The 17,852-nt window shown below is 48.7% G+C and overlaps 1 protein-coding gene across 1 annotated transcript in view; it reads left to right on the forward strand.

Moving 5' to 3' along the window:
* The first annotated feature begins 3,295 nt into the window (after nt 1-3,295).
* LOC140483538 (cytochrome b-c1 complex subunit 1, mitochondrial-like) overlaps nt 3,296-17,852 on the forward strand; it is a 57,958-nt gene continuing 43,401 nt past the window's right edge. Inside the window, exons 1-5 of the mRNA XM_072581721.1 lie at nt 3,296-3,427; nt 4,967-5,107; nt 5,785-5,871; nt 14,013-14,142; nt 14,952-15,150. Coding sequence (XP_072437822.1) covers nt 3,374-3,427; nt 4,967-5,107; nt 5,785-5,871; nt 14,013-14,142; nt 14,952-15,150 — 611 coding nt within the window. The 5' untranslated portion in view covers nt 3,296-3,373. The remainder of the gene's footprint in view (nt 3,428-4,966; nt 5,108-5,784; nt 5,872-14,012; nt 14,143-14,951; nt 15,151-17,852) is intronic.

Here is a 17,852-nt window from a genome sequence, read left to right on the forward strand (position 1 = left end):
ATTCCATTATGGAGTATTAAGGAAAAAAGGCTGTAGTAGAGGTGGTATCCCATTTGTATTTTTTGCCGTTAGGGATGCCCCAAATGAATCTACTCAGTTTATTCCCTTCGAGTTAATATTCAGACATGAAGTGAGAGGCCCTTTGAAATGAATTAAAGAAAAATTCACAGGACTGAAGTCAGAGATCTCACACTTAGATTGAGGACCTAAAATTTGAATTTTGGTTATTGTCAGAAGCAACAAGTATATGTAGGTTTTTACTAACCACAAAATGGTTTTTCAATTTAAAATAATACAACAAAATGGCTAAGAATAATGATTGAACTCTGTGAACTTGTACTGCTGTTTTGCCGAATTAAGCTAAAATCCAAAGAGGATGTTGGAGTTTTCATAAAATGAAAACTGACACATTAATTGACCATTCAAACTAATCTTGAAGTGCTACCATAGCATGATGATTTACATAATTAAGATTTCTTTCCAGGGAATATCATTGGATTAGCCTGTTGTAAATCATGTCACCTTGTAATATGTGATTGGTATTTTCCTGTAGTTAAGGCTGTACTGTCTCTTAAAGAAAAATAAATAATGTGTAATTTTCTAATGTAATTGTGAAACTTCACTACGGAACACAGAAGCTTCAACCTCTGTGTTGCTGGACAGAATTGCGTCAGGTGCCTTAATTTAATAAACTAATGAACCTTGCTTTGTGTAGACCGCATTCTGTTGATTCTTTTGACCGATTTCAAACCAAGAGGCCTCTCTTGAGGGGTTCAGATCTTCAAGATTATGTATTGGAGGTGAGGGAGAAATTAAATTGAGTAGGTAAGTTAGCTAAACTGCACCTAAAGAGGGCACAGCATAGAATGAAGCGGGTGTCAGATAAAAGCTCTGAGACTTGCACGTTTTTCCGAGGGGATGACGTGTTAGTACTGTTCCCAGTGATAGGAGATCCCTTCAAAGGCAGGTTTAGTCGTCCCTATCAAATTGAGAAAAAAATTGAGTCAGGTGAACTATCTGGTAAAGAGCTGAAAATGTGTTGCTGGAAAAGCGCAGCAGGTCAGGCAGTATCCGAGGAACAGGAGAATCGACGTTTCGGGCATAAGCCCTTCTTCAGGAATGAGGAAAGTGTGTCCAGCAGGTTAGGATAAAAGGTAGGGAGGAGGGAGTTGGGGGAGGGGCGTTGGGAATGCGATAGGTGGAAGGAGGTTAAGGTGAGGGTGATAGGCCGGAGAGGGGGTGGGGCGGAAAGGTCAGGAAGAAGATTGAGGTTAGGAAGGTGGTGCTGAGTTCGAGGGATTTGACTGAGACAAGGTGGGGGGAGGGGAAATGAGGAAACTGGAGAAATCTGAGTTCATCCCTTGTGGTTGGAGGGTTCCTCGGCAGAAGAATAATATTGTTAATTTTTACTTTAAATAATGAGATTTGGGAAGATTCTTTACCTTTTGAAATTTAACAGATTACGGCAGGAGGTTAGCTTCTCTGTGTGTCTGGTTTAAAGTAGCAGAAGGGTTTTAATACTAAAGACTCTATTCCATTCTCACAGTTCCTCTGTCTCTTTGCACATGTTCCGACGAGGCCAACTTTGACAACAGGGACCTCCGGGGCTGAAGGAGGCGCTGTCCAGGGAGGACTGAGACCTCCGGGCCTGAAGGAGGCGCTGTGCCGGGAGGAGTGAGACCTCCGAGGCTGAAGGAGGCGCTGTGACGGGAGGAGTAAGATCTCCGGGGCTGAAGGAGGCGCTGTGCGGGGAGGAGTGAGACCTCCGGGGCTGAAGGAGGCGCTGTGCGGGGAGGACTGAGACCTCCGGGCCTGAAGGAGGCGCTGTACAGGGAGGACTGAGACCTCCGGGCCTGAAGGAGGCGCTGTACAGGGAGGACTGAGACCTCCGGGCCTGAAGGAGGCGCTGTGCCGGGAGGAGTGAGACCTCCGAGGCTGAAGGAGGCGTTGTGACGGGAGGAGTAAGATCTCCGGGGCTGAAGGAGGCGCTGTGCCGGGAGGAGTGAGACCTCCGAGGCTGAAGGAGGCGCTGTGACGGGAGGAGTAAGATCTCCGGGGCTGAAGGAGGCGCTGTGCGGGGAGGAGTGAGACCTCCGGGGCTGAAGGAGGCGCTGTGCGGGGAGGACTGAGACCTCCGGGCCTGAAGGAGGCGCTGTACAGGGAGGACTGAGACCTCCGGGCCTGAAGGAGGCGCTGTGCCGGGAGGAGTGAGACCTCCGAGGCTGAAGGAGGCGTTGTGACGGGAGGAGTAAGATCTCCGGGGCTGAAGGAGGCGCTGTGACGGGAGGAGTGAGACCTCCGAGGCTGAAGGAGGCGCTGTGACGGGAGGAGTAAGATCTCCGGGGCTGAAGGAGGCGCTGTGCGGGGAGGAGTGAGACCTCCGGGGCTGAAGGAGGCGCTGTCCAGGGAGGACTGAGACCTCCGGGCCTGAAGGAGGCGCTGTCCAGGGAGGACTGAGACCTCCGGGCCTGAAGGAGGCGCTGTGCCGGGAGGAGTGAGACCTCCGAGGCAGAAGGAGGCGCTGTGACGGGAGGAGTAAGATCTCCGGGGCTGAAGGAGGCGCTGTGACGGGAGGAGTGAGACCTCCAGGGCTGAAGGAGGCGCTGTGCGGGGAGGAGTGAGACCTCCGGGGCTGAAGGAGGCGCTGTGCGGGGAGGAGTGAGACCTCCGGGGCTGAAGGAGGCGCTGTGCGGGGAGGAGTGAGACCTCCGGGGCTGAAGGAGGCGCTGTCCGGGGAGGAGTGAGACCTCCGGGGCTGAAGGAGGCGCTGTGCCGGGAGGAGTGAGATCTCCGGGGCTGAAGGAGGCGCTGTGCCGGGTGGAGTGAGACCTCCGGGGCTGTAAGAGGCGCTGTGCTGGGACGAGTGAGACCTCCGGGGCTGAAGGAGGCGCTGTCCGGGGAGGAGTGAGACCTCCGGGGCTGAAGGAGGCGCTGTGCCGGGAGGAGTGAGATCTCCGGGGCTGAAGGAGGCGCTGTGCCGGGTGGAGTGAGACCTCCGGGGCTGTAAGAGGCGCTGTGCTGGGAGGAGTGAGACCTCCGGGGCTGAAGGAGGCGCTGTGCGGGGAGGAGTGAGACCTCCGGGGCTGAAGGAGGCGCTGTGCCGGGAGGAGTGTGACCTACGGAGCTGAAGGAGGCGCTGTGCGGGGAGGAGTGAGACCTCCGGGGCTGAAGGAGGCGCTGTGCCGGGAGGAGTGTGACCTACGGAGCTGAAGGAGGCGCTGTGACGGGAGGAGTGAGACCTCCGGGGCTGAAGGAGGCGCTGTGCCGGGAGGAGTGAGACCTCCGGGGCTGAAGGAGGCGCTGTGCCGGGAGGAGTGAGACCTCCGGGGCTGAAGGAGGCGCTGTGCCGGGAGGAGTGAGAGCGCTGGCAGTGATGGCGGTGCCGGGTGTTTTCCGAGCGGGCTGTGCGCTCCTCCGGGCTGGTGCGGTGAGTCCCGGGGTCTGAGGTCGGGGATGGGGATGAGGTGGGGGTCGGGACAGGGCCAGTGGATCCCGCGAGCGGGAAAATGGTCAGCGGGAGTCGGGCAACAGCGGCCTTCGGAGTGAGGCCGAGCTCGGACACCAGGAAGGTCAAACCCTGGGGCGGGTTCAGGGACCGGGGGGGGAGGGGGGGGGATAACGGGGCAGGGTGGGGGGGGGGAAGGGGGTGAACGGGGCAGGGGGGGGGAAGGGGGTGAACGGGGCAGGGTGGGGGGGGGGAAGGGGGTGAACGGGGCAGGGTGGGGGGGGGGAAGGGGGTGAACGGGGCAGGGTGGGGGGAAGGGGTGAACGGGGCAGGGTGGGGGGGGGGGAAGGGGGTGAACGGGGCAGGGTGGGGGGGGGGGAAGGGGGTGAACGGGGCAGGGTGGGGGGGGGGGAAGGGGGTGAACGGGGCAGGGTGGGGGGAAGGGGTGAACGGGGCAGGGTGGGGGGGGGAAGGGGGTGAACGGGGCAGGGTGGGGGGGGGAAGGGGGTGAACGGGGCAGGGTGGGGGGGGGAAGGGGGTGAACGGGGCAGGGTGGGGGGGGGAAGGGGGTGAACGGGGCAGGGTGGGGGGGGGAAGGGGGTGAACGGGGCAGGGTGGGGGGGGGAAGGGGGTGAACGGGGCAGGGTGGGGGGGGGAAGGGGGTGAACGGGGCAGGGTGGGGGGAAGGGGGTGAACGGGGCAGGGTGGGGGGAAGGGGGTGAACGGGGCAGGGTGGGGGGAAGGGGGGAGGAAGGGGTTCAATTGGGCAGAGACAGGGAAGCGGGGAGAAGGGGGCGGGGGGGAGGGGGAGAACGGGGCAGAGGATGGGGAGGGGGGGAAATGGGGCAGAGCGAGGGTGGGGAATGGAGGTGGGGCAGAGCGAGGGTGGGGAATGGAGGTGGGGCAGAGCGAGGGTGGGGAATGGAGGTGGGGCAGAGCGAGGGTGGGGAATGGAGGTGGGGCAGAGCGAGGGTGGGGAATGGAGGTGGGGCAGAGCGAGGGTGGGGAATGGAGGTGGGGCAGAGCGAGGGTGGGGAATGGAGGTGGGGCAGAGCGAGGGTGGGGAATGGAGGTGGGGCAGAGCGAGGGTGGGGAATGGAGGTGGGGCAGAGCGAGGGTGGGGAATGGAGGTGGGGCAGAGCGAGGGTGGGGAATGGAGGTGGGGCAGAGCGAGGGTGGGGAATGGAGGTGGGGCAGAGCGAGGGTGGGGAATGGAGGTGGGGCAGAGCGAGGGTGGGGAATGGAGGTGGGGCAGAGCGAGGGTGGGGAATGGAGGTGGGGGAGGGGAGGGAGTGTCAGGGGGTGGAGCGGGGCAGTGTGGAGGGAGTGGAGTGGAGCAGTGTGACAGTGTGGAGGGAGTGGAGTGGAGCAGTGTGACAGTGTGGAGGGAGTGGAGTGGAGCAGTGTGAGGGAGGAGTGGGGATTTGAGTGAGCAGTGGATGGGCTAAATGAGGTGGGGTTATGGGTTTTTGTTGATTGCTGCCTTGCTCATTGCTCTGTCTCTCCCCCTCTCCATCACAGCCGAATCTGCTAAGAGCAAAGCGATTTCAGAGTGCAGTGTCTTACGCTCAAACCGTCAGCAACATTCCCGAAACAAAGCTGTCAACATTGGACAATGGGCTCCGCGTGGCCACAGAAGAATCTGATCAGCCGACATGCACTGTGAGCAAACTTTGCTGCTAACCATTTCTTCAATACTGTCTGTTCAGGTATATCCCCTAATGCCCACATCCTGGGCACTGGAAATCTGAAATAAGGTCAGAAAATGCTGGAGAAACTCAGCAGATCTGCAACATCTGTGGAGAGAAAGAAACAGATTTAATGTTTCATGTCCATTTCAGTTTCCAAGTTTTCAGATTTCCAGCATCCACAGTATTTTGCTTTAATTTGTGTAGAATGATGATTCCTAAAGCAAATCAGGTCTAAGACATTGCAAATGGGGGTGAGAGTTGAATCTTTTAGCCTCCAAAGTTCATTATACATTATACCAGCTCATTTTCGATATATTGTTCCCAGTCATTCCAGTTGCAACTCTTCACCTCCAGATTTTCCAGACACGCCAGACCCTCTGCCAGTTCTTTGTGATTTTGGGTAGTGAATCTCATTGAGCCATTTGACTGTTGAAGGCATCACAGCTAACTTCATGCAAGACTTCATGCATTGCTGTGTTTTGATGGGTGCCCTATCCTTGGCTGAGTTACCTGCTTAGCCAAATGCTCTGAATCAGCTCATTCTGCCAAAACTTTTCTTCACTTAGTGAGCTGCAGCACAGTGCACCTTCCCTGTAATATCTTAGCCACGAAGCTGACATTAAGCTCACTGTTCCTATCTCTGTGCAGGTCGGCGTGTGGATCGATGTTGGCAGCAGGTACGAGAATGAGAAAAACAATGGAGTTTCAAACTTCTTGGAGCACGTAGTCTTGAAGGTAGAGTATGAGGTCCTAGTGTCTGCTGTGCATCTGAGGAACGGGGTTGAGCTTTGATGGCAAAGCCTGTTATGAAGAGTTTTTCATCTTGTACTCATCAGGACAATTTTGGTGGCCAGGTTTGATTCTATCCTAGGGCGACTGGCTATGTGGTGTTTGTACGTACTCCCCGTGTCTGTGTGGGTTTCCTCTGGTTTCCTTCCACAGTCCAAGGATGTGCAGGTTAGGTGGATTGGCCATGCTAAACTGCCTGTAGTGTCCAGGTTAAGTGAGTTAGCCATGGTCAATATGAAGTTATGGGGATAGAGTAGGCGTGGATCTGGGTGGGCTACTCTTTGGTCCATTAGTATGGACTCGATGGACCGAATGGCCAGTTTGTGCACTGTAGGGATTCTGTACTAATTTGCAAGAATGCCATTTTAAGGGGGAACCAATATTTATGTTGTATGAGAGGAGAGTTCTGATTAGTGAATGTAAAGTCCACTTGCCAGTCAGAGTTTAGAAAAATGAGGGCAGGACAGATGAGGTGCAGAGAGAATGTTTCCCCTGAATGGGGACCAGGCACCAGGCTATTCATGCGATCTATTGCCACCATGATTTTATAAACCTCAATAAGATCACGCTTCAGCCTCCTACGCCCAGGGAAAAAAGTCCCAGTCTATCCATATAACTGAAATTCCAGTCTCGATAAGACCCTTGTAAATCCTTTTTGCACTCTTTCCAGTTTAATAACATCCTTCCTATACCAGGACAACCAGAACTGTGTCGCACCAGGGACACGGTCTCAGAATTTGCGATAGGCCAATTAGGATGGACATGAGGAAGTATTTCATCACTCGGAGGGTGGTCAGTTCTCTGCTACAAAAAGCTGTGGAGGCCAAGTCACTGAGTATATTTTAAAAAAACAGGTGGGTGATTTTAAAGATATTAAGGGTTATTTGGGGGTGGGGGGCAAGCAAACTAGGAATAGTGAGAGAACGGCCTACCCTTGTTTCTAGTTTTTGTTTCTATGATTGGTAGAGATGCTGTCATGGAGAATCTATCAATTAATGATGACAGACAGAGAACTGGTAGATTTTTAAAATGTTTTAAACCACATAGGTTGACTGTGATTGGTCAGGGTATTGCTTTGAGAAATGAACCAACAAATGACTGTCCTGTTGGTGTTGAGTTGAAATGAGTGCAGTGTATACACATGATCTTTCTATGGGCTCCCAGGTGAGCCAGGATGGCCCATAGTTGGTAGAGCGTCAGATTTCCAGTCTGAGTGTCCACAGTTTGTGTCCCTGTTTAGGTGATACTTTGAGGGACTCTTGTGGTATAGTGGTATTGTCCCTATCCCTGGAGTGAGAGACCCGGGTTGAAGTCCCAGCTGCTTCAGAGGTATGTAATAACATCTTTGAACGAATGGATTAGAAAAACAGATATGGGCTCCCAGTGGTAATTCCCCTAGCACTGAACCAGGAGACCTGGGTTCAAGTTCCACCTCCTCTAGAATTTTGCCATAACATCGCGTAACAGGATGATTAGGAAATATCTGCAATGCCCTATGTGTCAGTATATTTTACTTTGTTACGTAAGGAACCTAGCTGAATATTTCTGATGCTATGTACATTAATTGTTTTGTAGACCACAAGATAAAGGAGCAGAATTAGGTGATTCAGCCCATTGAATCTACTCTACCATTTGATCATGGGCTGATATGTTTCTGAACCCTACTCTCCTGCTGTGTCCTTGTAACCCTTGATCCTGTTACCAATCAGGAGCATTCTACAGTCCTCTGCAGCAATGAGCTTCACACAGTCAGTACGACACAGTTCTGGTTGTTCTGGTATAGGAAGGATGTTATTAAACTGGAAAGAGTGCAAAAAGGATTTACAAGGGTCTTATCGAGACTGGAATTTCAGTTATATGGATAGACTGGGACTTTTTTCCCTGGGCGTAGAAGGCTGAAGCGTGATCTTATTCAGATTTATAAAATCATGGTGGCAATAGATCGCATGAATAGCCAATGTCTTTTCCCAGTGTAGGGGATCCAAAACTAGAGTGCATAGGTTTATGGTGAGAGCGGAAAATTTTAAAAGGCATCTGAGGGGCAACCTTTTCTACACTGGTGGTTCATGTATGGAAGGAGCTGCCAAAACAACTGGTAGAAGTGGGTACAATTATAACATTTAAAAGACATTTAGACAGGTACATGATTCTGAAGGTGGATATGGGTTCTAGATTAGAGTGGTGCTGGAAAAGCACAGCAATTCAGGCAGCATCCAAGGAGCAGGAAAATCGACGTTTCGGGCAAAAGCTGGTGAAGGGCTTTTGCCCGAAACGTCGATTTTCCTGCTCCTTGGATGCTGCCTGAACTGCTGTGCTTTTCCAGCACCACTCTAATCTAGACTCTGGTTTCCAGCATCTGCAGTCCTTCTTTTTAACTTAGATGGATATGGGTCAAACAAAGGCAAATGGGGCTGGTTCAGTTTAGGAAACCAGATTGGGCCGTTAGGCCTGTTTCCATGCTATATGACTCTGATTCTGGTTGAAGAAATTCTTCCTGACCTCAGTTTTAAAGGTTTATCCCCTCACCCCGAGGCTGTGCTCCCTGGTTCTAATTTCTTACCATGGGAAATATCTCCACATCCACTCTATCCAGGCCTCTCAGCGTCTTCTAAGTCTCAATCAGATTCTGCCTTTCATCCTTCCAAACTCCATCGCGTACAGACTGAATCCACCACCACTCTGCATATGAATGCCCTTCATCCCCTTCATGGGCTCTTATCTTATTTCGCAGTCTCATGTCGAAGGCACCTTGTCAGAAGCCTTTCAGAAATCCAAATAGGTTACATCCACTGGTTCTTCTTTGTCTAACTTGCTCATTATTTGCTCAAAGAATTGTAACAGATTTGTCAGGCATGACCATCATCTTGTATACCTCTATCAAGTCACCTCTCATCCTCTTTTGCTTCAGTGAGAAAAGCCCTGGCTTCCTCAACCTTTCTGGTGACCAGAACTGAACGCAATATTCCAAGGGTGGTCGAACAAGGGCTGTATAGAACTGCAGGATAACCTCGCAGCTCTTAAACTCAATTCCTCTGCTAACGAAAGCCAACACACCATACGCCTTCTTAATAGCCCTATCAACTTAGGTGGCAACTTTGAGGGATCTGTGGACATGGACCCCAAGATCCCTCTGTTCCTCTATACTGGGAAAATAAGGTACATAAGGTCCAGGCAGCTAAGAACAGAATGGACCTTGGAAGAATATCGGGAGAGTAGGACCAATCTTAAACGAGGAATCAAGCAGGCTAAAAGGGGTCATGAAATAACTTTAGCGAGCAGAATGAAGGAGAATCCCAAGGCCTTTTATTCATATATAAGAAGCAAGAGGGTAATTAGAGAAAGGGTTGGTCCACTAAAGGATAAGGAAGGAAGGTTGTGTTTTGAACCTGAGAGAATGGTTGAGATTCTCAATGATCACTTTGCATCAGTATTCACTGAGGAGAGGGGCATGATGAATGTTGGGATTAGAGATAGAAGTTTGTCTACTCTGGATAACATTAACATAAGGAGGGAAGATGTGTTGGGTAGGCTAAAAGATATTAAGGTGGACAAATCCCCTGGACCAGATGGAATCTATCCCAGGTTGCTGAGGGAGGCAAGAGAGGAAATAGCTGGGGCTCTGGCAAATATCTTTGTAGCATTCTTAAACACAGATGAGGTGTCGGAGGATTGGAGGGCTGCTAATGTTGTTCCCCTGTACAAGAAGGATGGTAGGGATATTCCGGGTAACTACAGACCAATGAGCCTGATGTCATTGGTGGGAAAATTGCTGGAAAAAGTACTGAGGATAAAATCTATTTATATTTGAAAAAGAATGGGCTTATCAGTGATAGGGAAGATGGTTTTGTGTGGGGGAGATCATGTCATACCAACTTAATAGACTGCTTTGAGGAAGTGACTAAGTTGATAGATGAAGGAAGGGCTGTAGATGTCATGTACATGGAATTTAGTAAGCTGTTTGATAAGGTTCCCATGGTAGATTAATGGAGAAAGTGAAGTCACATGGTGTGCAGGGTGTTGTAGCTAGGTGGATAAAGAACTGGTTGTGCAACAGGAGACGGAGAGTGGTAGTTGAAGGGAGTTTCTCGAAATGGAGAAAGGTGACCAATGGTGTCCCACAGGGATCACTGTTGGGGCCACTGTTCTTTGTGATATACAGAAATGATCTGGAAGAGGGTATTGTTGGTTTGATCCATAAGTTTGCAGATGACACGAAGATTGGTGGAATAGCAGAAAGCATAGGGGACTGTCAGAGAATATAGGAGAATATAGATAGACTGGAGAGTTGGGCGGAGAAGTGGCAGATGGGGTTCAATCCAGACAAATATGAGGTGATACATTTTGAGAAATCTAATTCTAGAGCAAATTATACAGTAAACGGAAGAGCCTTGGGAAAAGTTGATGAGCAGAGAGATCTGAGAGTTCAGGTTCATTGTGCCCTGAAGGTTGCTGCACAGGTGGATAGAGTGGTCAGGAAGGCATGTGGTATGCTTGCATTCATTGGACGGGGTATTGAGTATAAGAGCTGGCAGGTCATGTTAAAATTGTACAAGACTTTGGCTCGGCCGCATTTAGAATACTGTGTACAGTTCTGGTCGCCACATTATCAAAAGGATGTGGATGCTTTGGAGAGGGTGCAGAGAAGGTTTATGAGGATGTTGCCTGGTATGGAAGGTGCTAGCTTTGAAGAGAGGTTGAGTAGGTTGGGTTTGTTTTCATTAGAAAAAAGGAGACTGAGGGGGAACCCGATTGAGGTCTACAAAATGATGAAGGGTATAGACAGGGTGGATAGAGATAAGCTTTTTCCCAGGGTCAGGGATTCAGTAACGAGAGGTCATACTTTCAAGGTGAGAGGTGACAAGTTTAAAGGGGGATACACACGGGAAATACTTCACACAGAGGGTGGGGGGTGGCTGGAACATGTTACCAGCAGAGGGAGTAGAGGCAGGCATGGTAGATTCATTTAAGATGTGTCTGGACAGATGCATGAGTAGGTGGGGAGCAGAGGGATACAGATGGTTAGGAATTGGGCAATAGGTTTAGACAGTGGATTTGGATCGGCTCTGGCTTGGGGGGCCAAAGGGCCTATTCCTGGGCTGTACTTTTTCTTTGTTCTTTGCCAGGAATCCTGCTTTTAATCCTGTATCCCGTATCCCGTATCCCGTATCCTGTATCCTGAATTCTGTATTCAAATTTGACCTTCTGAAATGAATCACTTCATACTTTTCCAGGTTAAACTCCATCTGCCACTTGTCAGCCCAGTTCTGCATCCTGTCAATGTCCAGTTGCAACCTCCAACAGCCCTTCACACTATCTGCCACTCCACCAACCTTTGTGTCATCGACAAACTTTATAACCCATCCTTCCATTTCCTCAACCAAGTCATTTATAAAAATCACAAAGAGCAGAGGTCCCAGAACAGATCTGTGCAGAACATCACTGGTCACTGAGCTCCAAGCTGAATACTTTCAATCTACTACCACCCTGTGTTTTCTATGGGCCAGCCAATTCTGTACCCAGACAGTCAGATTTCCCTGTATCCCATGTCTCCTTACTTTCTGAATGAGCCTACCTTGGGGAACCTTATCAAACGTCTTGACCACATCCATGTCTCTACTTTCTTCACTGTGTTTTGTCAGATCCTCAAAGAATTCATTAAGGCTTGTGAGGCATGAGCTGCCCTCAAAGCCATGCCAACTATCTGTAACCAAACTACGGTTTCCCAAATAATTATAAATTCTGTCTTGTAGAATTCTCTTGGAACAATTTACCCACCACACCCCTAAGACTAACTGGTCTCTAATTCCCAGGATTATCCCTGTTCCGTGTCTTGAACAAGGGAATAACATTTGCCCTCCCCTGCTCATCTGGCATTACTCCAGTGGACAGTGAGGATGCAGAGATCATCGCCAAAGGCACAGCAATCTCTTCCCTCACTTCCTGTTTTAACTTTGCGTCTATCTCGTCTGGACCAGGGGACTTAAGTATCCTTATGCTTTTCAAAATTTTCAGCACATCCTCCTTCTTAACACCAACCTGTTCAAGCATATCAGCGTGGTTAATGCTGTCCTCACGAACATCAAGGTCCCTCTCACTCGTGAATACTGAAGTAAAGTATTCCTTAAGGACTTCCCCTACTTTCTCCGAGTTCAGGCACAATTTCATTCCACTATGCCTGATGGGCACTACCCTCATTCTGGCCATCCTCTTGTTCCTCACGTAAGTGTAGAATGTCTTAGGGTTTTCCTTAATCCTACCCACTAAAGCTTCCTCATGTCCCCTTCTAGCTCTCCTAAGTCCATTCTTCAGTTCCTTCCTAGCTACCTTGTAACTCTCTACAGCCATGTCTGATCTTTGCCGCCTCAGTCTTAAGCTTCCTTTTTCCTCTTGACTAGATGTTCCGCATCCCTTGTCACCCAAGGTTCCTTCACCCTACCATATCTTCCTTGTCTCAGTGGGACAAAGCAATCCAGCACTGTCAGCCTCAACCTCCACATTTCTGTTGAGTATTTCCCTGAGAACATCTGTTTCCAATTGAGGTGTCCCAGTTCCTGCCTAATAGCATTGTAGTTCCCCCTCACTAAACTAAATACTTTGCTCTTCTGCCTCTGCATGAGTATAATAAAAGTCAGGGAGTGGTGATCACTATCATTGAAATGCTCTTCCAGAGAGAGATCTGACACCTGGCCTGGTTCATTGCCAAGCACCAAATCCAATTTGGCCTTCCCACAGTCGGCCTATCTACATATTGAGTCAGGAATTCTTCCTGAACACACTTGACAAAACTGCTCCATCCAAACTATTTGAACTAAGGAAGTTCCATTCAATAATAGAGAAGTTAAAGTCACCCATAACAATAACCCTTTTACTTCTGCACCTTTCCAAAACCTGCCTCCCAACAATTCTGGCCAGGTCCTCACTCAAGTCCTTGTAGTTACCTTTCTTCAATTGTGATACTATTACATCTCATTCCCTCTCAAACTGCAAGGTAAATTCTATCGTACGATGGTCACTACCTCCGAAGGGTTCCTTCAACTCCAGCTCCCCAATCTAGTCTGCCTCATTGTCCATTTGAAATCCAGAACTGCCTGTTCCCTAGTGATTTCTACCACAAGCTGCTCCTAAAACCATCTTGTAGACATTCCACAAATTCCTTTTATTGAGATGCACTACCAACCTGACTTTCCCAGTCCACCTGTATATTGAAGTTTCCCGTGATTATTGTAAGTGCCTTTCTTACATACCTTTTCTTTTTGTTTTCCCCACATCTTGACAAATGCTAAGAGGCCTGTACATAACTCCCATCGGGATCATCTTTTTTGGTTCTCAACTTTTATGCCTTCTGATACAGTATCATTTCACGATATCTGTATTAACGTATCTAATTGTCAATATCACCAATTTCAAACTTTGTTGTCAAAAAGTGTGGCACTGGAAAACCACAGCAGGTCAGGCAGCATCCAAGGAGCAGGAGAGTTGAAATATTGTGGAAGGTGGGGAAGGGGGCTGAGAGATAAATGGGGTGGTTGTGGAGCTGGAGGGATGGTAACTGGGAAGGTTGATAGGTGGTTGCCAGTGGGTATTGATGGTGATAGGTCGGAGTGGGTAGGTGGGAGGGAAGATGGAACACGTAGGACAGTTCAAGAGGGCAATGATGAGGTGGGGAAACTTCATTGTAACTAGTGGGCGAGTGGGACAAAGACACAAACCAGTTCATTCTCCGACTGGACCATAACAATAATCACAGAGGGAGAAGCTCAAAACTGAGGTGATTTTTCTGATCATATGTTGCTAACAGTAGTGTGTAGAGTTTGAATTTTGTGTCATACTTGGGAATGGGTAATTGGGACATGAGTAATCTTTGTCAGCTTTGACAAAGGGTCAGTTAGACTCAAAACATCAGCTCTTCTCTCTCCTTACAGATGCTGCCAGACCTGTTGAGATTTTCCAGCATTTTTCTCTTTTGGTTTCAGATTCCAGCATCCGCAGTAATTTGCTTTTATTATGAGTAATCATGTTTGTTGGGTGAGGGAGGAAGGTTGGAAATAATTGAGTATTTTAGAGAAATGTGAAACTGTGTTTTCCAGGGAACGAAGAAACATCCGCAACATGTTTTGGAGAATGAGGTGGAGAGCCTTGGGGCTCATCTGAATGCATACACTTCTCGTGAGCAGACTGCCTACTACATGAAATCATTGGCTACGGATTTACCAAAAGGTACTGAACATTTCACAGACTTTTGGTGATTATTCAAATGTTTATTTGGTGCTTTTGTCTGTAAATTGGGGTGCAGGATTTGAATTTGTATGAACTCCACTTCCTTAGCCTGAAAGGGTGGACAATATTAAATACAAACCTAGCAACACAGAAGACATCGATTTGGCCCATTGTGACTATGCTGAAGTCTTTGAAGCTGCTACTCAGTTCCTTTCCCTGTATTTATTGTGAGAATCCTTCAGCATTTTGACATGTCTTTTTGGCATGGATTCCTTTGTCCCATTATACATTCCAGTAAGATCATTGTGAACCCTAGTTTGTGCTGAACCCACTTCTCAGTGAATCCACAGCGTCCTGGGTTAGTGGCTGTATTGAAATCAGACCCTTGATGAAAAGGTATTCGAGGGAATGGAGCTGAACAATGCCTTCACACCAATTGGATGGAAAGATTTTGATGGCAAACCTGCTGATAAATGTATATTCATAAATTTATTATGGATGACCTTGAGATTGAGGGGGTCTTGATTACCATAGGAACCCTTCCTCTACCTTTGCATGTTAACAATGAGTGGGTATGAGGATGTGGTGAAGAACGAATGAGTGTGACATGTAGGAAACAGTTTAGCTGCCTGTGAATGGCCTAATCTTAAACTGCTAGTTAAAGCCCTGTTAAACAATGCAGAATTAGTTACTGCCATAGTTTAGCATTGTCAAACTCTGCTAGTTATTACTGCTGCTACATTGGTTCTATGCTGCTAGTTAAAATGGTCACACTCATCTGTTTGAATTGATGCATTTTTCTTTAACAGCTGTGGAAATCCTTGGTGACCTGGTACAGAACAGCTCACTATCAGAACCAGAGCTGGAACAAGGACGGAAGCTAATCCTACGGGAGATGCAGGAGATGGAGAATAACCTGGATGAGGTGGTGTTTGATTATCTTCATGTCACTGCCTTTCAGGGAACACCCCTCGCCTTCCCTGTGGTGGGGCCCACTGAGAATGTCAAGTAAGTTTGTTCTTGTTCCTTTGTGAGGGGGGTCACTGGCTGATTTATGGCCTTTTGTTAGCTGCCCTTGATCTACCTCCTTGAACCACTGCAGTGCATGTGCTGTCGGTAAATCAATAATACTGTTAGACAATAGGTGCAGGAGTAGGCCATTATGCCCTTTGAGCCTGCACCACCATTCAATATGATCATGGCTGATCATCCTTAATCAGTATCCTGTTCCTGCCTTATCCCCATAACATAGAACATAGAACAGTACAGCACAGAACAGGCCCTTCGGCCCACGATGTTGTGCCGAACTTCTAACCTAGATTAAGCACCCATCCATGTACCTATCCAAATGCTGCTTAAAGGTCGCCAATGATTCTGACTCTACCACTCCCACGGGCAGCGCATTCCATGCCCCCACCACTCTCTGGGTAAAGAACCCACCCCTGACATCTCCCCTATACCTTCCACCCTACACCTTAAATTTATGTCCCCTTGTAACACTCTGATGTACCCGGGGAAAAAGTTTCTGACTGTCTACTCTATCTATTCCTCTGATCATCTTATAAACCTCTATCAAGTCACCCCTCATCCTTCGCCGTTCCAACGAGAAAAGGCCGAGAACTCTCAACCTATCCTCCTACGACCTACTCTCCATTCCAGGCAACATCCTGGTAAATCTTCTCTGCACCCTCTCCAAAGCTTCCACATCTTTCCTAAAGTGAGGCGACCAGAACTGCACACAGTACTCCAACTGTGGCCTAACCAAAGTCCTGTACAGCTGCAACATCACAACTCTTGAATTCAATCCCTCTGCTAATGAACGATAATACTCCATAGGCCTTCTTACAAACTCTATCCACCTGAGTGGCAACCTTCAAAGACCTATGTACATAGACCCCAAGATCCCTCTGTTCCTCCACCTGACTAAGAACCCTACCATTAACCCTGTATTCCGCATTCTTATTTGTTCTTCCAAAATGGACAACCTCACACTTGGCAGGGTTGAACTCCATCTGCCACTCTTCAGCCCAGCTCTGCATCATATCTAAGTCCCTCTGCAGCCGACAACAGCCCTCCTCACTGTCCACAACTCCACCTATCTTCGTATCATCTGCAAATTTACTGACCCACCCTTCGACTCCCTCATCTAAGTCATTAATAAAAATTACAAACAGCAGAGGACCCAGAACTGAACCCTGTGGAACTCCACTTGTAACTGGGCTCCAGGCTGAATATTTACCATCTACCACCACTCTCTGCCTTCGACCGGTTAGCCAGTTTTCTATCCAATTGGCCAAATTTCCCTCTATCCCATGCCTCCTGACTTTCCGCATAAGCCTACCATGGGGAACCTTATCAAATGCCTTACTAAAATCCATGTACACTACATCCACTGCTCTACCCTCATCCACATGCTTGTTCACCTCCTCGAAGAATTCAATAAGACTTGTAAGGCAAGACCTACCCTTCACAAATCCGTGCTGGCTGTCCCTAATCAAGCAGTGTCTTTCCAGATACTCGTAAATCCTATCCCTCAGTACCCTTTCCATTACTTTGACTACCACAGAAGTAAGACTAACTGGCTTGTAATTCCCGGGGTTATCCCTATTCCCTTTTTTGAACAGGGGCACAACATTCGCTACTCTCCAGTCCCCTGGTACCACCCCCGTTGCCAGTGAAGACGAGAAGATCATTGCCGACGGTACTGCAATTTCCTCTCTTGCTTCCCACATAATCCTAGGATATATCCCGTCAGGCCCGGGGGACTTGTCTATCCTCAAGTTGTTCAAAATGTCCAACACATCTTCCTTCCTAACAGGTATCTCTTCTAGCTTATCAGTCCGTTTCACACTCTCCTCATCAACAATACGGTCCCTCTCGTTCGTAAATACTGAAGAGAAGTACTTGTTCAAGACCTCTCCTATCTCTTCCGACTCAATACACAGTCTCCCACCACTGTCCTTGATCGGACCTACCCTCGTTCTCGTCATTCTCAGGTTTCCTTGACTCCAATATCCTTGAGAGCTCTATCCAACTCTTTCTTAAGTGAATCCAGAGACTGGGCCTCCACTGCCCTCTGGGGCAGAGCATTCCACACAGCCACCACTCTCTGGGTGAAGAGGTTTCTCCTCATCTCTGTCCTAAATGGTCTACCCCATATTTTTAAGCTGTGTCGTCTGGTTCAGCACTCACCCATCAGCGGAAACATGTTTCCTGCCTCCTGAGTGTCCAATCCTTTAATAATCTTGTATGTCTCAATCAGATCCCCTCTCAGTCTTCTAAACTCAAGGGTATACAAGCCCAGTCGCTCCAGTCTTTCAGTGTAAGGTATTCCCGCCATTCCAGGAATTGACCTCGTCAACCTACGCTGCACTCCCTCAATAGCCAGAATGTCTTTTCTCAAATTTGGAGACCAGAACTGTACATAATACTCCAGGTGTGGTCTCACCAGGGCCCTGTACAGCTGCAGAAGAACCTCTTTGCTTCTATACTCAATGTCTCTTGTTATGAAGGCCAGCATGCTATTAGCCTTCTTCACTACCTGCTGTACCTGCATGCTTACCTTCATTGACTGGTGTACAAGAACACCCAGATCTCTCTGTACTGCCCCTTTACCTAAATTGATACCATTGAGGTAATAATCTGCCTTCCTGTTCTTGCCACCCAAGTGGATAACCATACATTTATCCAAATTAAACTGCATCTGCCAT

Source organism: Chiloscyllium punctatum, chromosome 12 (assembly GCF_047496795.1).
Source record: "Chiloscyllium punctatum isolate Juve2018m chromosome 12, sChiPun1.3, whole genome shotgun sequence".
NCBI classification, from domain to species: Eukaryota; Metazoa; Chordata; class Chondrichthyes; order Orectolobiformes; family Hemiscylliidae; genus Chiloscyllium; species Chiloscyllium punctatum.